The sequence below is a fragment of the Carassius auratus genome, chromosome 2, assembly GCF_003368295.1.
Source record: "Carassius auratus strain Wakin chromosome 2, ASM336829v1, whole genome shotgun sequence".
In the NCBI taxonomy this organism is placed as follows: Eukaryota; Metazoa; Chordata; class Actinopteri; order Cypriniformes; family Cyprinidae; genus Carassius; species Carassius auratus.
The window spans coordinates 16,539,384-16,563,362 of NC_039244.1; the positions used below are offsets into that span (position 1 = coordinate 16,539,384).

Genomic DNA, 23,979 nt, shown 5'->3' on the forward strand with positions numbered 1-23,979 from the left:
TTTACAAGATTACCTACTACAAGCCAAAAAAAAAAGAAAAAATACATTTTAGTACCTTGAAAACAACACTTTTAGTAGTTTATTTCAAAAGGTTTATGTATAGCCAACTTTTTCCTGCGTATATGGTATTTTCCTAATAAAATTAATAATAATTGCATAATGTAGATTTTTTTTTCTTCCAAATAAATAAAATAAAATAATTAGACACACACACACACACCGGTTTTCTATTAATATAGGTTTTTAAATCCTTCCGAATGATTTCTGAGTAAATGCAAGGACAAAATACAATGATACAGAAGGACAGATGAGATGAGGCGCAGAAAAGGGGCGTGATGTAAACACTCGCGTCGTTTCCGGTTGCATGTGTACTGTACACACACTGTACAAAGTTGTGAAGCGTTAGCTAATACTGTGCTGATATGGCGGAGAACACTATGACAGTAACAGTCGCTTATGGTAAAGAAAACTGACCACCATTTTACATTTTAAAACATTAAGATCTATCGAAAATAATTGTACGTTAGTCGGTACTTTTTTATTGAGGCTTTACGGTTCGACAGTTTTGAAGCTAGCTAACGTTACCTGTAAATGATCCGAACATCCCTCTAAATCCCCAGACGTTTATTTTTATATTCGTTACATATAACGTTAATTAGGGTTAGTTAAATGGGAAATGTCAGTGCTGGACTTGCGGATACAGTGCCGGTTAGCTCTGAATAATTTTGAGTATTAAACCTGTCTTGTTGTTCTGTCTGTGATAATGACTGTTCTTGTCTAAGGCTCAACCAAACACAACATCACTCTAACAGCACAGGATGGACATGAAGCACTGTTAAAGGATTTGTGTGAGGCACTTACAGAAGCCACAGGAGTACCAATACCATCCCAGAAAGTCATATTTAAAGGTAATACAGTATATACTCTGCTTCAGGCACAACTGCTTTTCAGCTTCCTGTGTTATTATTACTCAACTGTAAATGGGCATTTGTGTTTAGGGCATAAAAAGTAATAATCACTGGTTGAACTCAACAGAGCAATGCAGTGTTTGAAATAAAAAGCTTAATTAATCTGTGCCATTGCAACAGTAAAATTGTTGAATACAAGAATATCTGGATCACTAGTATTGTAACGTTATGTTGTTCTGGCTGTAGGGAAATCACTGAAGGAGATGGAGGAGCCGCTGTCCAGCTTCGGAATAAGGCAGGGTTGTAAACTGATGATGATTGGAAAGAGGGTAAGATGTGTCATTCATTCATTCGTACAGGTAGAACTGTAATTATTTCTGTGTATGACAAGCTTCTTTATTTTTACAGAACAGCCCTGAGGAGGAAGGTGAGCTTAAAAAGCTCAAAGACATTGAAAAGTCAGTGGAGCAAACTGCCAAGAAGCTCGAGAAGGTGGATGGTGAACTAACAGGACTGAAGAATGTATGTGTGATATAGATAAAAATAAATCTCTTTATCTTTCTTCTTGAACACTGTACTTGTTATGAGGCTTGGCAATATGGTCATTTCATAATTATTTTCAGGGTTTTCTTGCAAAGGAGTTGCAAGCTGAGGCTCTTAACAAACTGGACCACAGGGTGAAAGTTGCCGCTGAGCAGTTCATGAAAATCCTAGAGGAAATAGATGGAATGGTAATTGTTTTTTATTATTGTTATATTGTCTCGTAAAGTTATCATGAAATTAAAATCTATTTTATAAATGCATGTGAACTTACTATTAAAGATTTGTTCATGCATGTTTCATTTTCAATTTTCATTGTGTAATTTTAATCAAAATATTATAACAGTCTTTTGGTGAAATGACAGTCTTATCTCTTGTGACATACTGTAAGTTGTACTTCTCCAGTCATTTAGTCGATTAAACCCTGCCCCTTCACAACCAACTCCAAACGCACATTCATTTTTGAGTGCAACAGCCACATCTCAAAATCCAATCAACAACTGATGGATAAAATCAAGTTCCGGTCGACCGTCTTTTTTTGATAATCTGTTACACTCAGATGTACAACACAGTAAGGATGATAAGATCTGTTGTTTCATTGTGAACTGATTATTTTTATCATTACTGTTTAAGTATTTTTGTTCTTTAAATTAAAGTATATTGGATATAGTTAAGGACCATTTTTACAGTAAAGCTTATTCATGCCTTTTTATATTGATTATTTACAGAACTTGCCTGAGACTTATAGTGATTCCAGGATGAAGAAAAAAGGACTTGTGAAAACTGTTCAGGTACGATTATGATTTATAAAAAGAGTAGTTCACCCCAACATTTAAATGTGCTGAAAATGTACACACCCTCAGGCCATCCAAGATGAAGATGAGTTTGTTCACATTGGATCCTCTCGATTGAATCGTTGCCATCAGAACGAGAGTCCAGACTCCAGTCCATCAGTTTACATGCTGTGAAGTGAAAAGCTGCGTTTTTGTTAGAAACAAATCCTTCAAGGCATTTTCATTTTGAACCGTCACTTCTAGCCAAAATTCTAGTCTATAATCCATCCCAGTTTTCACTTGTAACACAGTTATTTATATGTGCATATTTCTCTTCTGATTTAGACTAATTTTTCACTGGCGAATGCATTATTTGTATTTTAGCAGCAAGCAATGGTTTCAAGTTGCAAACTTTCTAATAATAGTTTTTTTTTTTTTTTTTGCGTCAGCATTTTGCTTCACAAAATGTGGATTACCTTGTGGATCATTGTGATGTTTTTATCAGCTGTTTGGACTTTTATTCTGACGGCACACATTCACTATAGAAGACCAGTTGTGAGCAAGTGATGTAATGGCAAATTTCTCCAAACAATTCCGATGATGAAATAAAATTACGTCTTTGATGGCCTGAGGGTGAGTAAATGTAAATTATTGGGTAAACACTTCCTTTAGTATTGGGATATAATAAAGCACCTTAGACTTAAGCATAACCATGACCATTATTATTCAAAAATATTGTTCTCTTTATTTTCCTCATACTCAGGGTTTCATAGCACAGTGTGACAAAATTGAAGCTGGAATATCAGACCACTTGGCTAAGATTCAGACAAAAAACTTAGCCTTAGCAGAATGATCATGAATTAAGACTCTTGATCTCAGTAGTTACTGGTGCTGCAAATGAAGAACCTCACTGAAAGCTTTGGCACTGGAGGCGGTCCTGCAGTTCAACTACACTCCACAACCTACACATGCACCTGTTCTACAGAGAAGAACAGGCAACACTCCAAACATTTTGAAATGGTTTTCTTATGAGTTTAGATTTTTCATGCTAATTATTGGAAATACTTATGGCTAGGTGTAGGGAGTTTTGACCATCTGGACCACACTGTTCACTATTTAAACATCATCTAGTCTGACAGATGTTGGATTCAGTCTTAGTTTAATCAAAGAAGGGGGGGGGGGGTTAACGATGCTGGAGGAAAACCCTTTAAGGATCTAACGTAAATGATAAAATTCAATAAATCGTTTATTTATTTATTTTTGCAGTAAATTTTGGATATTTTTTGTTCTATTTATGAGAAGATTGTAGAATTGATAGTCCTTGTTTTGTTTTTATTATGATTAAATCTCTAAACCACTGGTGGTTTTCCTTATCAATTTCTGTTTCAAATGTTGTTGTCAAGTTATTGACAGAAATGAAACATTTGAAGACAACTTTTGTGTCATCTCAGTAAATCTTTGCCAATTTGTCTTGTTCTGTACAATTCTAAATCTACTAGGTTTCAATTATATTATGTATTAAAATACTAAAATCTTGTTTTTCATAAAATGTTCCACATTCTTTAATGAAAATTTGATGACTTATTTCAAATAGTTTATTACAAGTGTAAACATCCAGCAACTGCAGGCTACACTGAATAATTCCAGAATTTATTTCCCAACATTTACATATCAGAACAGCATTCATTCACTTTGAGGTTTACCACAGATTACATGTCTATATATTTCATAGCTATGTACAAGCCTACATAGACTGTTTAGGAGTACAGTCAAATGACTTTGCCTTGCTGATTAATGTATCCCTTTGCACGATCCCAAGAATGTGGGGAAAAGAAGAAAGTTAAATATGTTGTAGTGTTACAGTAGAGTTTTCATTAGTTTCAGTAATGCTGGGCCTTGTCCTAATCATCCTTATCCTTAGCACCATGTTTCAGGATGCGAGTGAATTCTACGTAGTTGAAGTTCCCTTTCTTGTCAATGGGGGCCTCTCTGAACAACTCGTCTACTTCTTCATCTGTGAACCTGTCTCCCATAGTGGTCAACAGCTCCCTTAGGTAGTCCTCCTGAATAAAACCTAGTACAAAGAACGCAAACTGGTTATCAACTTTGAAAATAACTTAAATGTTTATCAAATTAAGCATACATTCCTCTTATTTTGGTCATTAAGACTAATTTTACAGATCACCAGTCTTAATTGCTATTTTATTTCAGTGGTTTGATCATGCTTACCCGTCCCCTCCTCATCAAAACAAGCAAATGCATTTTTGATAACATCTTCAGGATCTGTGCCATTAAGTTTCTCTCCAAACATTGTGAGGAACATGGTGAAGTTAATGGGACCAGGGGCTTCATTCATCATTGCCTCCAGGTATTCATCTGTGGGGTTCTTACCTGCCAATGAAATAACCATTTCTGTCAAAAGAAGTTCTTACCCAATTAAATGTAGCTTTTAAAGAGACAGTTCACCCAAAAATAACTATTCATTCATCATCACCAAACCTGTAGGAGTTTATTTATTCTGTTGAGCACAAAGTTGGCAATCAAACAGTTAACAGTAGCTATTGAATTCCATAGAAAACAGTACCACAGAAGTCAAAGGGGACCAGCAACCGTTCAAAGCCTATTCTTTTGTGTTTATCAACCGTTCAAAGAATAATCTTTTGTGTTCAGCAGAAGAAACTCATACAGATGAAAAAGGAATGCCATAAAACTAAATGACAATATACAGATTTTCTAAAGATAAAAAAGCTTATAGTGAATTCTACGTAGATTAAGACTTCTCAACCTTTCCACTATATGCATTTCTTCTATTAATCTGTAAATATTATTTAAAAAATAATGTGTCTAAAAACTGACTTTTATTTAGAGTTTAGTTTAAGTTACTATTTTTAAAAGTATTTATGAGAAAAAAAGTGATGTTCTATTTTCTCAGAAAACTGGGTCATTAAGGGCCAAGGATAGAAGAGAAAACCTTTCTGCTTTGCCAGTTCTATATTGTCCTTACCTAATGAGGCCAACATATCATGCAGATCTTCCTTATCAATGAAGCCATCACGGTTCTGATCGATCATGTTAAAGGCCTCCTTAAACTCTTGGATCTGGGACTGGTCGAACATCGCAAACACGTTGGACGTGGCCCGCTGGGGGCGCTTTTTGGTGGTTTTCCCCTTAGCCCTTTTGCTAGACATTTTGGCAATTCTTTCCTATTGAAACTAAAACAATAAAAGACATAGTGCTTGTTAGGCTTGCACATTAGTGAAAACCTTTCAGCAAAGATACGAATAACGTTACATGAGCGATTAAAAAGAATGACGAAAACCACATGAAGTAGTTTTCACGTAGTACACAACCACAATGAAGTTTTGCTAAATTTTGTACAACATACTTTTGAGACAAACAGACCACTGTGTATATAAAACTGAAGTTATGAGTTTGTTAAGCTAGCTGCGTTAATATTAGGTGAGCAGCCCACCAACGCTAGCTAACTATGTCAACAATTATATAAAGCCGACGTTGTGTATATTTTGATACACAATTTCATTTCCTTCGTACACATTCAAACATACTGTTTTTGTAAGAGCACCAAGTTAATGGTCAACAATAAAGCTTGTTGTGTTGACAGGAAGCAGCTTAACAATTATAAATAACGTTAACTTAGCTAGCAACGGAGATGGCTTGTTTGTAGTCTGTGTCATGTCTAATACAAATATAAAACTATAACGTCAGATAAAACGCATACGGAGATTCTGATGCTGTAAATTTAGTAAAATTGTACATACCTATTCCGGTAAATAAAAAGGCAACAAAGACCTAAACAACAGCTGCCACGCTTGTTATTAAAGCCCCACAGGACCCCCCTGTAGATAAGTGCAATGGGAAAGTCCCGTCGACAGGTCATTACATCATCGACTGGAATAGACCATGACTTATCCTGTAGGGGTAGGTTTAAATGATCAAACAGGAAGAATGCCAGTGACTGCTAATTGCTGAAACGAGTCAATTGTTACAGTAAGGTAAATGTGTGTGTTTATTTTATTTTGGTTTCTATATATTAGCTGAGGTCAATTTAATTCTAATTTACTTTGATTAAATTAATTAAGCTAAATAAAAATTATCAATGTAATTAAAATGCCTATATATATATTCTTTTGGAATTTTTCTTTGCCGGAAAAATGACAGTATTTATGAGATAATTTACCAACTGTGGTAAAATAGCAAAATTATCATATTGTTTAATGGAATGTAATAAAATAAAATAATAATAATAATATATCACACTCAAACACTTCTGTTCTTCTAGAGTTGATTACGTTCTGCACGAGGCCTATAACAGTACCTAGTCTTGTGATATTAATTTAATAAAAGATTGTTGCGTTGCTTTTGTTGTCTAATTGTGAGGAATTGAATTACGCGCATTGCAAGTTTGTCCCTTCTTTTTGCAAAAGCAACTTTAACTTGGTAAGTTAATAATGTGTTACTCATCCAATTGTCTGTAACAGCTTGGTTTAAATGTATGAATTAGTTACCATCACAACAGACAAAACAAGTTGCTTATATAATTGTATGGTGTCTGATATTATACTTTGAATTGCTGCTAGGAACAGTGTTGTAGGACCATGTTGCCTATTTAATTTTTGTTGTTGTTGTGATATTAAGTCATTTGTGTCATTTTCACTTGAACAATAATGTGTCTATTACCATTTTGGAACAGTAAACAAAGATACATAGACAACTGTTTTGGATATGTGTGTTGGCCCATACAGTATTCGTGAAAAAACTTGAATTTACACTCTTAAAAAGAACACAAAGGTGCATAAAAAGTATGTATTTGGGCGTATAGCTTTTGACTGGGGGACCAGAAAGGGACATCAATGTACCTCAGTACCTCATCACTCCTCATCAATGTTTTTTTTTCTCCCGGTGTACATTCATGATTAAAGTTGTAAGTGTTTGGAGTCATGTGCATTTGAATTAAAATTCATTGGGAATTGTACTTGAGACTGCAAGCGGAGAGAGAAAGGGGTCCTTGGGGTGATCCAAAAACCACTTCAGGAGGTCAGAATCCTTTAAATTACAAAAGGAACAGCAGCAGCGGGACCTCGAGATGAACTATGAGAGCACCTATGACCAAGGCTCCCTGTCATCTGTTAGCCGCCAGTCTTATGCTGCTTATGTGAGCAGCCATGGGTAAGAGGACATAGGGGACCTTGTCCCTGTGCTCATGCAGCCCTAAAGAGCAACCCACTCACCCACAAGTGCTGCTTTTTATAATCATTGCTTTTATAATACATTCCATGCTGCTTACTTGAAAATGTGTGCATCATATGAAGTACCTACCATAACCCTTTCATTATAACCTTATGATGTTTGTTTGCTTTAAAAACAGATCAACAAAGTACACTAATGAACGCTAATGCATTTTCTTTCATTATCTGTTATCAGTTTCAGTTTGTGATGAGCACAAATGACGTCAGAGCTTAGCGGTCGCAATTACAAAACAATAGCTAGAACCAATGACAACATAGATTCTAAAATCAAGTCATCTACATAACTTTTTTTCTTTTGTGGCAAATGCAAAGATATGTATTTTCATTTTTGTTATTTGGATATTTTTGTGGAAATAAGCATTGGTGTTGTATGCAGACGCTGTTGTGTGCTGCAGTTTCAAAAATGTCATTTTCGTTATAGAGAATTTTTTAACGACCACGTACAAACCTTTTAAACCATGATATGTGCTTTTGTCACTGTCATTTAAGTTTAGTTTTTTAAGGTGTTTAATAGCCAAATTCCTGTTGAATAACTTAAATTCAGCATCACTTCACCAATCAGAGAAGTTACGGTTGCCATGGGAATGAATATTGCTTCTAAAGTGCTCAGCAGCGAACACCCACTCACTCAAACCTCATATATATTTAAATATTGTATATATCTGTATCTAACTGTACAAACAGATGCACTGCCTCACACTCACTTCATTGGTTGGGCAAATGTAGCTGTCTGACTGATTCACCCTTTGTTCACTATAATTGGTTTGTAATGTTGTGATTTACCTCTTCTTTTTTTTTTTTTAATCCTTATGGAAAGCATCCATGGAAAAAAGAAATAAGCCAGCTGAGTTTGCAGTGGCTTTTGTGCTTTATTGATGCTCATATGCAATGGTACTATGTTTATAAATGTTTAGGTCAGAATACATTGTTATAGAGGAACATATGTGCTTTTGAGGACTGCACGATGCCATGAACCTGTGGCTGGAAGAACTTGAGCTTCTGTGGGAGTGAGCCAAAGTTATTAATGGTTTAAGAGATTATTTATGGTCACTGAAACTTGAAATCACAGTTGAGCTGCACTGTAACTATACAAAAACTGTACAAGTTCATTCAGATATGAATATTCTGCCATCATATACTCACCCTAGTTTCGTTACAAGTCTGTATGATTTTCTTTATATTGTGAGGCATAAAAGGAGACACTTTTGAAAGTCATATAGGCTTGTAACGACATAATGCTAAATTATTAAACAATTTTCATTTTTGTTGAGGTATCAATTTAAGGCAGAACAGTAATGGTGCTCTCAGAAATCTAATATTGTCATATTATTTACCAGTTATGTCAAGTTATTAGTATTTCTGATGGTTGTTATTTGTGCAGAAATTGCCACATGTACTCTTTGAATGCGGCAAACCAAACCCTAATATGGTTAATATAATTTGTTGTAAAATATGTTCCTGACATTGTTTGCCTATAATTGTTAAAGGAAACAATTTGCAAAATATGCACTTTGTATTGTTGTATTACTTTTGGAACAGTCCACAGATGAATTGGAAGCTGCTGTAATCCCAAAATATTTTGTTACAGTCTAAGAGATAAAAGGATCATCCTCTCAAATAGCAGACAGAGCTCTATGTTTTATCTATAAATCAGTCCAAAGCTCATAATGCCGGTGGCAGTTGTGACTGAGTGTCAGGAGGATCATATGCATACTAAATAGTTTATCTCTGGCTGACATGGCATTTCAAGTAATGTTTGTTTCCAGCTGGTCATGATCTTTCTTGATCAAAATTTACATAAAAAAATAAATAATAATAGGCCTAATGTAGTATTACTTTTTTGGAATATTTTTGGTGTGCTAAAGAGGAACCTTGTGACATGGATGATGTGTGCATACACAGGAACAATATCCAGGAGTAATTTATATTGATTTAATTGCTTCAATAATCTACAGTGCTGCTTATCTCAGGCTTTTTGAGTTAGTTTTTTTAAATAAATTCTTAATATAGTGGATGTCTCTGCTAATATTTACTTTTCAATAACACACTGAGATTGACTTTTTAAAGCAACTCTATTCCATCCTGTTTCATTAACCTTGCTGAAATATTGAACATTTTGTTCCATTTGCATTAGGAAGATTTAAGGAAATAAAAAATAATTAACATGAACATTTTTTGATGGAATAATGGAAAACAAGTATTTTCAGTCATATGCAAAATCTTTGCTGCATCTTGCCATATTATCCAGCTGTTTGTTTTTTGGTGTTGGTGGTGTTCACTGTTTTTTAGGCACAAAATTACTAAGAAAGAGAAGAAACTGAGCGCTCGTATCTGGCTGTGGACAAAGAAGACGAAATCATTGGATATGTTGTGCCAGTCTTCAGAAGCAGGTTATTGGATAGTTTACTCAGGAAATCTGTAACAATGGAGTTTACATTTTATAATTCCAGTTGATGTGTAATGTCTGTTTGTGAATGTTCTGTTAATTAAAAATGTAATAAATTAGTTTTGGCACATGGAAGAAAACATGCCTTTTTAAATATGTTTAAATAGTTTTTTATTCATTTTTATTTTATTTTTATTCATTTTAGTACATCAACTAAAGGAAGATGAGAAATGTTGCCTTGGCAACTAGTTAAATATATATTTTAATTTAATTTAAGTTAATGTAATGAATTTTATCTATTTTGTTAGGTTTTTATCTTAATTAGCTATATTAACTCTGACTGAAAGTTCTGTCATCGTCTATCTTTCATGTTTATAAAAACTCGTTGGACCTTTTTTAAGTTAAGGCAGGAGTTGAGCACAGGTCCCTTTGCTGACTAATTAAAAACTGTACGTCTAGACAAACATGGATCTCATATGTCAAACAGTATTAGTCAATATTGGGTCAGGAGGCTGCTCATTAACTTAATCTTCTCGATTAGTCCTTTGGCTACCCAGGATCTGATGGAGACTTTTTATATGAGTACAGCTGTAATATGTTGGTCTTACCAATAATTTGTAAAGGTAATTATAACAGTTTTTTTCATCTGAATGTGTATAATAGAAATGATTTGACCTTGCGATATTCTGCTCAGATGGTTACAGCCTTGAATATGGTGTGACCTTCAACACTACCATCATTGATAAGTTTGACGTTTCTTCCGGACGTGAGGGAGAGACCATGAGTTTGGGCTGTACAGTCATTGTCTACCACACTGTGAAGCGCTACCAGCCAGAGATAGTGTGGTACAGAAATGGTAAGTATGAATGCTAAGTGCACCATGAAGTTATTGTGCATTTTATAAAGCTACTTGCGAATTAACTGAAGCATAAATCACCATCTCCTAACAATTGTCCTCCTCTGTGCTCTTTATATGCAGGAGCTATTAATTAAAATGCAGTTTATAGTCTATAATAATGCCTTTTCTTTATCAGGTGTTGTCTTGTCTCCTTCTAAGTGGGTGCACATGCACTGGAGTGGTGAGCGAGCCACTTTGACACTTGTGCATCTGAACAAAGAGGATGAGGGTCTTTACACGCTGTGTGTCAACACCACGTCGGTCATCATATTAAGAAACAAATCAGAATATTAGCAACAAATCAGCATATTACACAACTGTTCAAAAGTTTGGAGTTGGAAAGATGTTTAATCATATTTTTAAAAAGTTTCTTCTTGCTCAACAAGGCTGCATTTATTTGCCAATAAATACAGTAAAAATTTTAATATTGTAAATTAGTATTACAATTTTAAATAACTGTCTTCCATTTGAAAAATATTTTAAAGCGCAAAATATTCTTGTGATAACAAAGCTGAATTTTCAGTAGCCATTGCTCCAGTCTTCAGTGTCATGATCCTTCAGAAAAACCAGTCAGTATCTGGTGTGAACACCATTTTCTTCATGCAGTGCAACACATCTCCATCGCATGGAGTGTTGGTCCACTCCTCTTCAATGGCTGTGTGAAGTTGCTGGATAGTGCCAAGAACTGGACACGCTGTCGTATACACTGATCCAGAGCCTCCCAAACATGTTCAGTGGGTGACTTGTCCGGTGAGTATGCCGGCCATGCAAGAACTGGGACATTTTCAGCTTCCAGGAATTGTGTACAGATCCTTGCAACATTAGGTCGTGCATTATCATGCTGGAACATGAGGTGATGGTAGTGGATAAATGACAAAACAATGGGCCTCGGGATCAAATCACGGTGTCTCTGTGTATTCAAAATGCCATCAATAAAATTCACACATGTTCATTGTCCATAACATACGCCTGCTCATACCATAACCCCACCGCCACCATGGGCCACTCGATCCACAACGTTGACATCAGCAAACTGCTCACCTACCGACGCCAAATACGCTGTATGCCATCTGCCCTGTATAGTGAAAACCATAATTTATCCATGAAGAGAACACCTCTCCAAAGTGCCAGATGCCACCGAATGTGAGCATTTGCCCACTCAAATTGGTTATGACGATGAACTGCAGTCAGGACGAGACCCCAATGAGGACGACGAGCATGCAGATGAGCTTCCCTGAGATGGTTTCTGTCTCTTTGGTTATGCAAACGATTGTTGCAGCAGCTGTCAGAGCAGCTAGTCTCAGACAATCTTTGAGGTGAAGATGCTGGATGTGGAGGTCATGGACTGGTGTGGTTACACATGGTCTGTGGTTGTAAGGCCAGTTGGATGTACTGCTAAATTCTCTAAAATGCCTTGGGAGACGGCTTTTGGTAGAGAAATGAACATTCAATTCACCGGCAACAGCTCTGGTGGACATTCCTGCAGTCATCCCAATTGCAAGCTCCCTCAAATCTGCGACATCTGTGGCATTGTGCTGCATGATAAAACTGCACATTTATTGTGGCCAGCTTAAGGCACACCTGAACAATAATCATGTTGTCTAATCATCATCTTGATATGCCACACCTGTGAGGTGGATGGATTATCTTAGTAAAGGAGAAGTGCTCACTAAAACAGATTTAGACAAATTTGTGAACAATATTTGAGAGAAATAGGCCTTTTTTGTACATAGAAAATGTCTTAAATCTTTTAATTTAGCTCATGAATAATGGGGGTAAAAACAAAAGTGTTGAATTTATAATTTTGTTCAGTGTAATATTCGTTTATAGATTTTCTACATTAGATTTAACAGTGGTATTCAATTATTAACTAAAGAGTAACTTTAAGTAAGTGTTAGATGACAACAAAGATAATAGAAATGTAAAAAGAGAGGAGAAATTATGTATGAAAGTAACTGCAGCAATATTTCTCTGGTCTCTTTCAGTGGGGGTTGTCCCTGGTTCACCCACTGACCTGGCTGTCACTGAGGCTACTAAGAGTCATGTGGTACTGAGCTGGATGCCACCCATCCAGAGAGCACATGAGGGTGTCATGTATTATGTGAAGAAGGTGAGGTACTGTAGATATTTGATTTTTACCTTGAATTGAGTTGTGCACATTTTCAGACTATTGAATCTTTCCCCAGTGTTTGGCAGGTACAGAAACATGGCAGAGGGTGAACACCGGGATGCCAGTGAAGTCCCCCAGCTTTGCCCTGTTTGACCTTGCTGAGGGCAAATCTTACAGCTTCCGTGTCCCTAGCTGCAGCTCTGCTGGAGTTGGAGAGCCGTCTGAAGAAACTGGGGCGACTACTGTGGGAAAAATATTAGGTTAGTATTAGCACTTGATACAAAAAAAGAAAAAGGGTTAGTGGCACATGTTCTGAATTGCATGATAGAGAGTATGTTTCAAGACTTCTCAAAGGGGTCATATTGCACATTTTCTAATCCTATGTGGCATGAATTTGGGATGAGACCCACAGTGCCAGTTCAGGAAATATTAAAGTATCCAGAAAAAACATGTATCATGGTTTCCACAAAAATATTAGAATAGAATAGTTTCTTGAGCAGCAAATCTGCATATTTGAATGATTTCTGAAGCGTCATGTGAAACTGAAGACCAAAGTAATGATGCTGAAAATTCAGATTTTCCCTCACAGGAAAACATTTTTATTTTTTATATATTAAAATAGAAAACCGTTCTTTTAAATTATAATAATATTTCACAATATCAATGTTCTTACTGAAGTTTGATAAGAAATATATTTTGATAAATAAATACAGATTTTGTGAGCATAAAAGACACATTTCAAACATATAAATCTTACTGCCCCCAAACTTTGAACGGTAGTTTATATCCAAAATGGCAGAAATGTTTTATAAAAAAAAAAAAAAAAAGTGTGATGGGTATGATCCTATAAATGAAAGTGTGAGTATGACTTGCCTTGAAATCAAATGAACACCATTCTCTGTCTTTTATTTTATAAATTCTTTTTTTTAGATAATGCCCTCTGCCCTCTGTCCCAGGGCCTGTTATTCCCATAAGAAACACTGACACATCTGTGGTTGTGTGCTGGGGGGCATCTGCGTTCCCTGCCCTGCTATCTAAACTCTTTTAATTCCCTCAAAAACACACAGTAAGTACTTGAGTGTATCCTGTGTGACACAAACATCCAGGTACTAAGATTAACAAAGCAGTCATGTGAAAGAGACAATAGAGGAGTCTCATTATCCAAGACTGCAAAATACACGTTGACTTAAAATCAGACATTGTTCCTCTGTTGTCATGCAGGTATGTCTATGCTGTATGTCTGTTTGGTGCATAACTGCTGGGTGTGTGATGCAAACCCATGCCTGAGCAGGGTGGGTGGTAGAACAAGTTGAGCGAAGGTCATCCTACGTCCTGAGCACTGTAAGTATAGACCTGTTCAGATTGTGGATGATCCCTGTATAATTATGTGTCATGGGCAGGTGGATGAATCTTGGGCTCAAGTTTTGAATTAGTTTTTTTTTTTCAAAACAATAAGCACACCCAATCTCATTCATTCACTAAATTACTGTACTGGATTTCAGTTACTAAAATGGACACGTTGTATAATATATTAAATAATAAATAATATTTTTGTACTCCAGTTTATGGAATGAAGTTGAGATATTTTTGTATTACAATTTAAAACACTGTCACACTTAAAACACTGTTGTTGTTTTAAGTCTTAAAGAGCTTTTAGTAGTAGACTTCATTTTTAAATCCAAAATATAACTTTCCTATATAACTTTTCCTTTCTTTGCTACTGATTTTGTGGTTAAATTTAACTTAGCCAACATATGATATAACAGGATTTGTTATATAACAAGAGCAGCATGCTTACTGTCTGTTTGTTTGCAGTCTGAACAGCATGAACATAATTATTGTTATTTTGACTCTGCATTGTTCACATAAAATGCAGAATGTGTGTATAAAATAACATGAATTAGTATTAAGAGAACATAACAGCTAAATTTCAGGTCATCAGGCTTTGATTTCTATGCTGATGCCCTAATATGTCCTACATTAGTTCTTTGTTTGGATAACAAAAGCATGTAGCCCATGTTTGAATGTTTTGTTGGGCTAAACTAAGTCACAATATTGATCACAATATGCTTGGTGCTGAAGACTGATCTGATTAACTGTTTTTCCTATTCCTGTCTCATTGACTTAGGTGACAGACCTGAAGGAAAATTTATTCTACCAGTTCCAGGTGCGTGCAGTCAGTCGGGCCGGTATTAGTGAGTCTTCAATCCCCACAGTCCCCTTGGAGTGCAAGGAATGGACTGTGGCTGTTCTAGGTAAACCAGTCAGCATTTATGTCAGGCAATTACATTTTTATGTGTAAAACAGTATATAAGAGAGATTATAATGGGGAGGAGACAGATCACTGTTTGTTGAGGAAAACGTCTGTCACTGACCACCTGCATTTCTAATTCTGTTCCACATGTTAGATTCTCCTCAGGAACCAATGAAATAATAGTGGATGTGGACGACGATGGTGTGATCTCTCTGATCTTTGAGTGCTCCGATCTTAAAGAGGACTCTCAGTTTGTGTGGTCTAAAAACTACAAGGCCTTCACTGACACTTCCCGTCTCACTGTTCAGATTTCTGGCGACAAGTAAATAGACTTCTAAACTAATACAGTCTTTTTCATGTTGTTGAGATTGATTGTTTTTATGTTTGAATACCCAGATAACGTACATGTAAAGAAATGATCATATGAAATAATTTAAATATTTTAAATAATCTCAATAAATTCCTATCACCTAATCAAAAGCTAATAGATTAATTAATTTATCCTGTATATTATATTATACTAAATATAACGGTAAACTACCGTATTTTCTGGACTATAAGTCAAACTTTTTTTCATAGTTTGGCTGGTCCTGGGACTTACAGTCAGGTGCGACTTATTTATCAAAATTAATTTGACATGAACCAAGAGAAATGAACCGAACAAACATTACCGTCTAGAGCCAGGAGAGGGCGCTCTATGCTGCTCAGTGCTCCTGTACTCTACCACTGAGCAGCATAGAGCGCCCTCTCCTAGTGGCGCAATGTGAATGTGACTTATAGTGCAGTGCGACTTATATATGTTTTTTTCCTCATCATGATGTATTTTTGGACTGATGCGACTTAGGTGCGACTTATAGTCCGAAAAATACGGTATATGTATTATTTGTGTTATTTATTATTGTTAAGCGAACCATGCATTTTCTTTATGCAGGTCCAGAGCCATCTTTAATGACCCATCGTTAGAAGACCTGAGCACTTACTCCAGTGTTGTGACCAACACTGATGGCGTCTCTGCCAGCTACACGCTCACTTAGGAACATAAGTCATTTTCCGGTTGCAGACGGTGATATTCCTTCCATTACATTTCTTTGAGAGACATTCATGCATAAGAAGGAAGCACAAGGAGATCACTACTTCTTAAGGTCAGCTGAGAGCACAGCAGCTGCTGATTTCTTTTCCATAAACAATAAATAAATAAATGATTCTACACAACAAATAATTAATGTCAATTTTTTTCCTCATAGTTGAGTAAAAAGGACATGACGTAGGCTTTGTTGATTACATGCAATGTTGTTCACTTTTTGTAGGAATTAACCGCTTGTTGGATATCAGCCGTGACCACCAGTTCCCCAGTAAGTACTTTACCTAGACCTACTCCAGACTTTTTTAGTATAGTCATTCTTCATACTTAATATGCATTTACCAATCAGTATGTTGTTGTATGTTAATTGTGAGCAATTTTCTGCAGTAATTCCATTTAAAAGTGAAATGGCCATTGAGCTGCAGGAGAAGGGCTGTGTGCGTCTCTGGTCCGAAGTTGCCAAGTTCACTTCTAACTGCCAAATGGAGTATGTATTCAATGATAATATCATCCATGAATGAAAGATAAGTCATATCAGTACATTTTAGCTCCAGTGGACTTCAAAAGCTAATATTAATTATCATGCAAACTTAGACTTTTTCAGAAGTACACATTGAACTTTAACAAAACCACTGGCATTATTGAGATGTTCATGGACTCACTGGAGGTTTCTGATGAGGGAACCTTCACATTAAACCTTGTTGATGGTAAAGCCACTGATCGCACCAGCTTAGTGCTTATTGGATAAGGTGAAGTTATGTTTTAATTTGTTTATTTTTTAGTAACATAATCTTTAGTATCCCTACAACTTATAAGTACAAACTAATATATGTATATACAACATATATTTGTGTTCAACCCATTATGCAAACCAGTGAACCACAGTACATCTAAAAAAGCTTTTTATCAGTATGTCCTGTGGAGGGCAGGAGAGTACCGTTTATAACCCCAAATCCAAATGAACTAGACCTGTGGGGTGACAAGAAATGTGTTTTAGCTTTAAGGAATGCTTATGAATGGACTCTAAACAGAATTCAACGCTCAAAATAAGCTGTATTCTGCATGCTTTGATAATTTTCTTCCATTTATAATGCTGTTTTACAGAGTTTGCGGAGCTTCAGAAGAAATCTGAGTTTGAGAGAGCAGAGTGGGTCAGAAGGCAAGGTACGCTGTCTTCACACTGTATTTTTGGTGTTAAATCTCATTTTAGTTGTTGAATGACTAAAAATATTCTCCCACACACAGGTCTGCACTTCGTGGAGTATCTCAGTTTCGAGGTCACCCCAGAATGTGATGCGCATCTGAAATGCAAGGTAAGGCTCTAGGAATCAAATATGGGAACATGAAACTGTCTGTCAATGCCTCAGGTTGAAAATATACTTGTTAAAATCCCCTTTTCCATCTTTCTCCTGCTATAGATTGGAAACATCAAACCTGCCACTGAGATTGCCTGGTTTCAGGATGGAATTGAGATTGAAGAGGATGATGAGGATGCTAAGAAGATCAGAAAATCAGATGAAGTGTTGACCTTTGGCATTGGCAAGGTCAGACTTGGTTGGGCAAAGCTGGGACAGTTTTCATGCTGGGATTTCAGCATCCATTTGATTTTTATAATGAATGCATTTTTGCTTGATGCAGTATTATACATATGCTACAAGCTTTGCTACGCTAAAAGCCACTCTCCTCTCACACACGGATTCATAAATGATGAGATATTTGCATAGTACTGAAGAATACATTTCTTTTCTTTATTCCTTTAGACATGAGGAGATATAAGTCATTTTATTACATCTCAAAAGCCTTCCTGAAAAGTAATAGTCAGTGTTTAAAATCAGCATAAAATGAAAAAGTACTTTCTTAATACATGTTCCCGATTCATCTGTATTTTTCAGTGAGAAAAAAAGGTCTCCGTAATCTTTTATCCACATTTAATAACTTGCTCTGCCTTTAAAATTCCTTAAATTTTCGTCCGACATCACCTACATTATTAACTAACAGCCAAATAGCTACTTAGCTACTTAAGCTTAGGTTTAGGCTTGTTTTAGGCTACTTTTTACGTAATGCATCCCTTCAAAAATCTTCACCATAGTTAATGCAGCAAATGTGATGTTAATGTAATGAAGGATACAGCAATCTTAGTTATAAAGTAAGTAAAATAGCCCTTAAAGAAATATATAATGGCATATGCACCTATGATGGATTCTATATTTATCATGCTTATCATACCCTGTACTTTGAACAGACAGGTTGCAAAACCTATTCAATTATTTATGACTTTTAAACATTTATGTCCATATATCATAAATATATGATCCTTCTGTTTGTGAACCTTGTTTTCTAAAGGAAGCCATTTCCTGAATTCAGTCAGCTTTGGATGGCAGTTTTGTAAAGTAATGCAAACTATTATATTATGTGCAATCTGGCTTTCATTTTGTAATATTAATGTGTTATACGTATTAAAAGCCATCTTAGTTTGACTGAATTCAACTACCAATAAGATGCCAGTCCTGCTGGACTGAGAGAAGGGTGGATTTAATGCATGCTGCAGAAGAGAGGCAAACTCCCTTGCCACTCCTGTAGGGGGCGCTGGCACAGTTTATTAAGAGCGAAAAGGCACAATGGAAACCTGCAACTGAAGAAAGTCCAAGCAAGCCAAAAGTCTGGAGCTTTGATTTTATAAGTTGCCATCAGTGTCAGTGTGTTGTTATTTGTGATGGTGCAGTCTTTTCCTCTCTTAGCGTGTTGGCCTGCAGAATCCTCTGCAGCAGAAAAGCTTTGCTTTTCAGTCTTTAGGTGAAAGTGACGTGACATCCAGCCAAGAATGGTGACCCATACCCATAGTATTTGTGCTCTGGATTTAACCCAGCCAAAGTGCGCACACACACAGCAGTGAACAAACACACACCGTGAGTAGCTATTTATGCTGCGGCACCCGGGGAGCAGTGCCTTGCTCAAGGGCACTGAAGTTGTGGTATTGCCGGCCCAAGACTCGAACCCACAGCCCTAGGGCTAGGAGTCAAACACTCTTATCACTAGGCCACAACTTCCCATTTAAATGTTGTTTAAAAATGTTTTAACTTTAGATTCGTATTGATAACACTAGTGTCCAGTGTCTGTCCCTCACTGTTCCCACAATTCCCCAACAGATTTCAAGGAAAGGTGCAGGAGTATATGAGGTCAAACTGAAGGATGAAAGAGGAAAGGACAAAACTTTGCTGAACCTGACAGATGCAGGTAGGAGCCACTTTGTCACCGGGCCTGATCAAAATTCTGAATTTAAGGATTGGCATCCTTTCAGTTTAAATGGAATTTGCATTGAACTGGCCCCATGATGTTGATTTGAATTGCAATGACTGGTTGTGGAATTCCCTGATTTGCAATTCAAAGAAATTTAGCAAAGACATACAACGGAATTTCATTAGTCAAGCACTAAAACAAAACCAGAAAAACGACTCCTTTAGGTGTTTTGCTTGTCTCTCTTCATATTATATGTAAATATTAATAATAATTGATTTAATACATATTTACAGTTGTGGTGAAAATTTTACATTCACTTTGCAGTTTCTGCAAAAACTATTAATAATTTTTTATTTAGTACTGACCTGAATTAGACCCTGTTCAAAACTTTACATCAGCACAAATCCGGTCCTGGAGGGCCACTGCCCTGCAGAGTTTAGCTCAAACTCGCTTACTTGTGATTTTCTAGGGATCCTGAAGACCTTAATGAACTTGATCAGGTTTGATTGATTAGGGTTGGAGCTAAACTCTGCTGGGCAAGATCTGAGAAACACTGCTTAATTCTGTGTTGTTACCTGGATGATCCACAGCTGTTTTCAGTTTTGTTTTGTGATCTGTCCCTTTGCCCTGAGCAGTTAAACTGCCCGCTGTTCTTTAGAAAAATCCCAGACAAAATTAATTGTTTTTTCAACATCTTTTGCATATTTGAATCCTTTCCAACAATGACTGTGTGATTTTAAGATCCATCAACTGAGGGACTCATACACAAAGGTACAAACACTCGCTGATGCTCCAGAAGGAAAAAGAACGCATTAAGAGCCAGGGGTGTAAACTTTTGAACAGAATGAAGATGTGTACATGTATATCCCTTTTTTTTTTTTTTTTTTTTGTATACTGTCCTTTAGAAGCTACATAAGATACTGACATGTTTCCCAAAATACAAAATAAGTTAAATCTTCAAATTCAAAAAGTGTTCACTTCCAGGCTCTTAATGCATTTTTTAAAGGATTTTTCTGAAAAACAGCAGGTAGTTTAACTGTTCAGGACAAACAAGGGACGCATAAACAACTATCGCATAAAAAAAAAGCTGTGGATCATCAAGGTAACAACACAGTATTAAGAATCAAGTGTACAGTATGTATACTTTTGAACAGGGTCATTTTTATAAATTCGACTTATTTTCTTTTGTAGACTATGTAAACATATTTGATGTGAAATATCTATTCAGGTCAGTACAAAAAAATAAAAATAACATGCATTTTGTATGATCCCTCTTATATTGATAAAATATTTAACATTTTGACAATACTGCAAAGTGTAGAATTCTGACCACAACTATAGTATATAATTCTATAATATAGGTTTCATATTGAAAGATGAAATATATAATGTTTATTCTTTAAATTACTGTGTCATTTCATTCCAATTTCAGTCACCCATCAGTATCATTATTTTTACTTTTTTTTTCTGTCTCCTTAAATGTGATTATTATCTTTTTTCCCCCATATCAGGTTATCAAGCAGTGCTGAATGAAGTATTTAGAGTTATTGGTGAGTGTCTTTCCATCAGTCCTTCACCACTCAGCATTATTGAATGTACAGTAACATGACACTCCATTAGGAATGTGCTCTCAAACACTTAAATCGGATCAGTGCATGTCATGTAATTTTCATGCATTTCTTTCTTTGTTCTTGAAGCCAATTCTTCAACCGAGCTCAAGGTTATGAGCACAGAACATGGAATCATTCTCTACTCATTCGTTGTGCACTATAGTGAAGATCTCCGCATTGGCTGGCTTCACAAGTAGGCTTCCTGCCGCCCTTCTCTATCTACCAGTGTGTGTGGGCTGTTTTAATGTGACTTCAGTGTCACGTTAGCCACATGAAAGAGTATATTGAAACAGTTTCAAACAAAATTTCTTCCCAGGACTAATACAATCCAAAGTTTTGCCAATTTGTTTGCTCACTGTACCGTATCACCTCAAGAGACCATGGCCAATGACCTTGTGTGTTTTCCCTTTGTTTCTAACTGGTTCCAGAGAATCAAAGATCTCCCACTCAGACAGAGTGCAGTGTGGAGTCACCAGAGAACAGCTGTGGCTCAAAATTAACGAGCCCACCGAGAAGGATAAGGGCAAATATGCCATTGATGTCTTCAATGTCCAAGGAAGTGTCGAAAGTTCTTGACCTGTCAGGGCAAGGTAAGAGCTCAGGTGTTCCAACACAAGCAACCTCGCGGTACTTCTGCATTCATTATAGGATATCGTGAACGTATTTTGTTATAGTTTACTGTAATTTCTTGCATTTGTTTTTATTATATATTATATATATATATTTTAATATACAATTTCATTTTTATTACCTTTTATATTATTCTGTTTTAACGATTTGTTCCCCTGTCATTCCATTACATAGTGTGGATTTGCTAATTTTCTACTTTTTTATGGTCAAGACCTCCTTGCATAAGCTGTGAGAATAACACTAAAATAGACCGCCCATGAGTGCGTCACAGGAGGCTTGCAATGAAGCATTTCCTGATATTGAAAAGTGTGAGAAGCATGTATCAACTTTAAAGTCACTATTTAAAGACTTATATACAGTAACTGCATGCTTATCTGTCTTTCCTTCCTCAGGGCAGCGGCCATAGCAGAGAGAAGTAAGTGATTGTCTCTGCCGTTATCATTGTGCTCTGACATTTTGTACAGATTCACAATGTCACGCCATTAAAGCAATCCAATTTAAATGTTTCAGTTGCAGCATTATTATTCTGTGTTCAGTAGATGAAATTAAATGTTTGTTCAGGCATTTTAATCACAATTCATTTCTTTAGAGAGAACAAGTATTGATTTGGTTCATTGCTTATTAAAACTTCTTGAACAGCTTATTCAATGGTTTGTTTATCTGCAGATCGTGCCTGTGTGGTGGGCGGCCTACCTGATGTAGTTACCATTCAGGAGGGCCAGGTAATACAATCAATCATATATGTGCATCATATTTCGTAAAGAGTTTATTTATATTTTTTCACCCTTTTCAGTCCCTTAACCTCACTGGCAACGTATGGGGTGATCTAGTTCCCGAGGTCAGCTGGGTGAAGGATGACTAACCGCTGTCACCTGACAATCACTACACGCTGAAGTTTGAGCACAGAACGTTTGCCAGCATCACCATCACTGCTGTTGCAACCATTGACTTGGGCAAATACGCTCTACAGGTGAAGAAAAAGTATGGCACAGAGATGGCAGAGTTTACCGTCAGTGTCTACATCCCCGAGGATGAAGCGGAAAAGAAGGAGTAAAGACACACACAGAGGAAGAGTGGGGTTTAACAGATGACCAGTATACCTTCCAAAGCATTTGAATTCAAAGCATGCCCGCCCACAGTGCAGTATTGAATGGTTTTCCCTTAAATAAACAGTGGTGATTAAAAAATAAATAATCATATTAAATAATTTTCCTGAATAATTTGACTGATATATGCAATGCTTCTAGGCTTTTCACACTATACTTAACCCAAAAAAAATATTTTGAAGAATGCTGGTTACCAGTTGGCCATAATCATTGACTTCCATAATTTTTTTTTATATACTGTCAATGTCAGTAGCTACTGTCGACTCTTGTCTGTGCCACGGTATGGACAGGCCTGGCCACTTTGGTCTTTGAGCCCCCCACCTTACTGTTTTCTACAGGGGGACAACCCCACCAGGCATGTGATTTCTACCACGACTGAGGTCCCCTCTAAAAAAAACACAAATTCCCCCAACCCCCTAGTTATGTTTACCAAAATATATTTTTCTGGGCTCAAAGGAAAAACAAAAACAAACTCACAGAGGTTTGGAACAAATTGACCTTGAGTATGAAAGAATTTTCATTTTTGGGTGAACTATCCCTTTAACATTTTTTTAATTATGAGTTAAGTTTACTCTAATGCATTAAAAGCAGGGTTTCACATTTGGAATTTGGAGAGTTAGGTCATGAAGCCTCGCTGCCATTCTGGCTTCAAAAGTGTACAGTCAGTGTGAATTTCTAACCCAGACTAATGTATAAATTGTATGGAAGAGTAAACATATTGAGGTGTTAACCTTACAATTGTAGTATGAGTATTTCTAATGTATAAGCCTACTGAAATATGGGCATTTTCTAATCTTGGGTTAATTTTTTTTTTTTTTTTGCAAATCCCATTTAACAGTTTATAATAAATGCATCTCATTGCTTTATGTAATTGCAGTGTACCTGCAGGTAATAAAGACATTTGGGTAAGACACTATTAAGTATAAAATATATAATTTTTAATGAAAAAGCTTTGGGTGTTGCTTATTTCTAAGCATAAACTGGAACACAGTGCAACATTAGCATGCATCTCAATTGTCTGATTTTAATTCAAATTGGTTGTGTAGTTTCCTACTGCTTTGTGGAAAATTATCATTTAACAGTAGACAACAGAATGTTAAAGGGTACTAAACCAGAATTGTGATTTGGTAATGATATCGAAGAAAAAAAAAAAGAAAATATATATATATGATTTATTGT

The 23,979-nt window shown here is 36.2% G+C and overlaps 2 protein-coding genes and 1 pseudogene across 3 annotated transcripts; 2 read left to right on the forward strand and 1 right to left on the reverse strand.

Annotated features, from left to right (window-relative positions):
- The first annotated feature begins 340 nt into the window (after positions 1-340).
- LOC113118007 (BAG family molecular chaperone regulator 1-like) lies at positions 341-3,535 on the forward strand. Of its 2 annotated transcripts, none has more exons than XM_026286869.1 (7): positions 341-459; positions 783-908; positions 1,155-1,237; positions 1,317-1,430; positions 1,532-1,639; positions 2,177-2,239; positions 2,727-3,535. In XM_026286869.1, exons 1-7 carry the CDS (start codon positions 423-425, stop codon positions 2,745-2,747), a joined length of 552 nt encoding a protein of 183 aa, XP_026142654.1. In that variant the 5' UTR covers positions 341-422; the 3' UTR covers positions 2,748-3,535. The 2 variants fall into 2 exon arrangements, with proteins under 2 accessions (XP_026142654.1, XP_026142650.1); XM_026286865.1 differs by having other exon boundaries at positions 2,985-3,526.
- A 263-nt stretch (positions 3,536-3,798) lies between these two features.
- On the reverse strand, positions 3,799-6,147 carry LOC113118023 (myosin regulatory light chain 2, smooth muscle minor isoform). The gene is made up of 4 exons (XM_026286878.1): positions 6,001-6,147; positions 5,226-5,433; positions 4,451-4,612; positions 3,799-4,295 (listed from the first exon to the last, which is right to left on the reverse strand). Exons 2-4 carry the CDS (start codon positions 5,407-5,409, stop codon positions 4,123-4,125), a joined length of 519 nt encoding a protein of 172 aa, XP_026142663.1. The 5' UTR covers positions 5,410-5,433; positions 6,001-6,147; the 3' UTR covers positions 3,799-4,122.
- LOC113040665 (myomesin-1-like) lies at positions 5,576-23,900 on the forward strand (annotated as a pseudogene).
- Positions 23,901-23,979: the final 79 nt, after the last annotated feature.

Excerpts from the sequence above, each read along its gene's own strand:
- LOC113118023 (XM_026286878.1), bottom strand. The coding sequence starts at position 5,409 with ATGTCTAGCAAAAGGGCTAAGGGGAAAACCACCAAAAAGCGCCCCCAG. Across the intron at positions 4,613-5,225 it reads TGATATGTTGGCCTCATTAG|GTAAGAACCCCACAGATGAA; the intron begins GTAAGGACAATA and ends TTTCATTGGCAG. Across the intron at positions 4,296-4,450 it reads TTTTGATGAGGAGGGGACGG|GTTTTATTCAGGAGGACTAC; the intron begins GTAAGCATGATC and ends TCTTTGTACTAG.
- LOC113118007 (XM_026286865.1), top strand. The coding sequence starts at position 423 with ATGGCGGAGAACACTATGACAGTAACAGTCGCTTATG. Across the intron at positions 1,238-1,316 it reads TGATGATGATTGGAAAGAGG|AACAGCCCTGAGGAGGAAGG; the intron begins GTAAGATGTGTC and ends TTATTTTTACAG. Across the intron at positions 1,431-1,531 it reads AACTAACAGGACTGAAGAAT|GGTTTTCTTGCAAAGGAGTT; the intron begins GTATGTGTGATA and ends AATTATTTTCAG.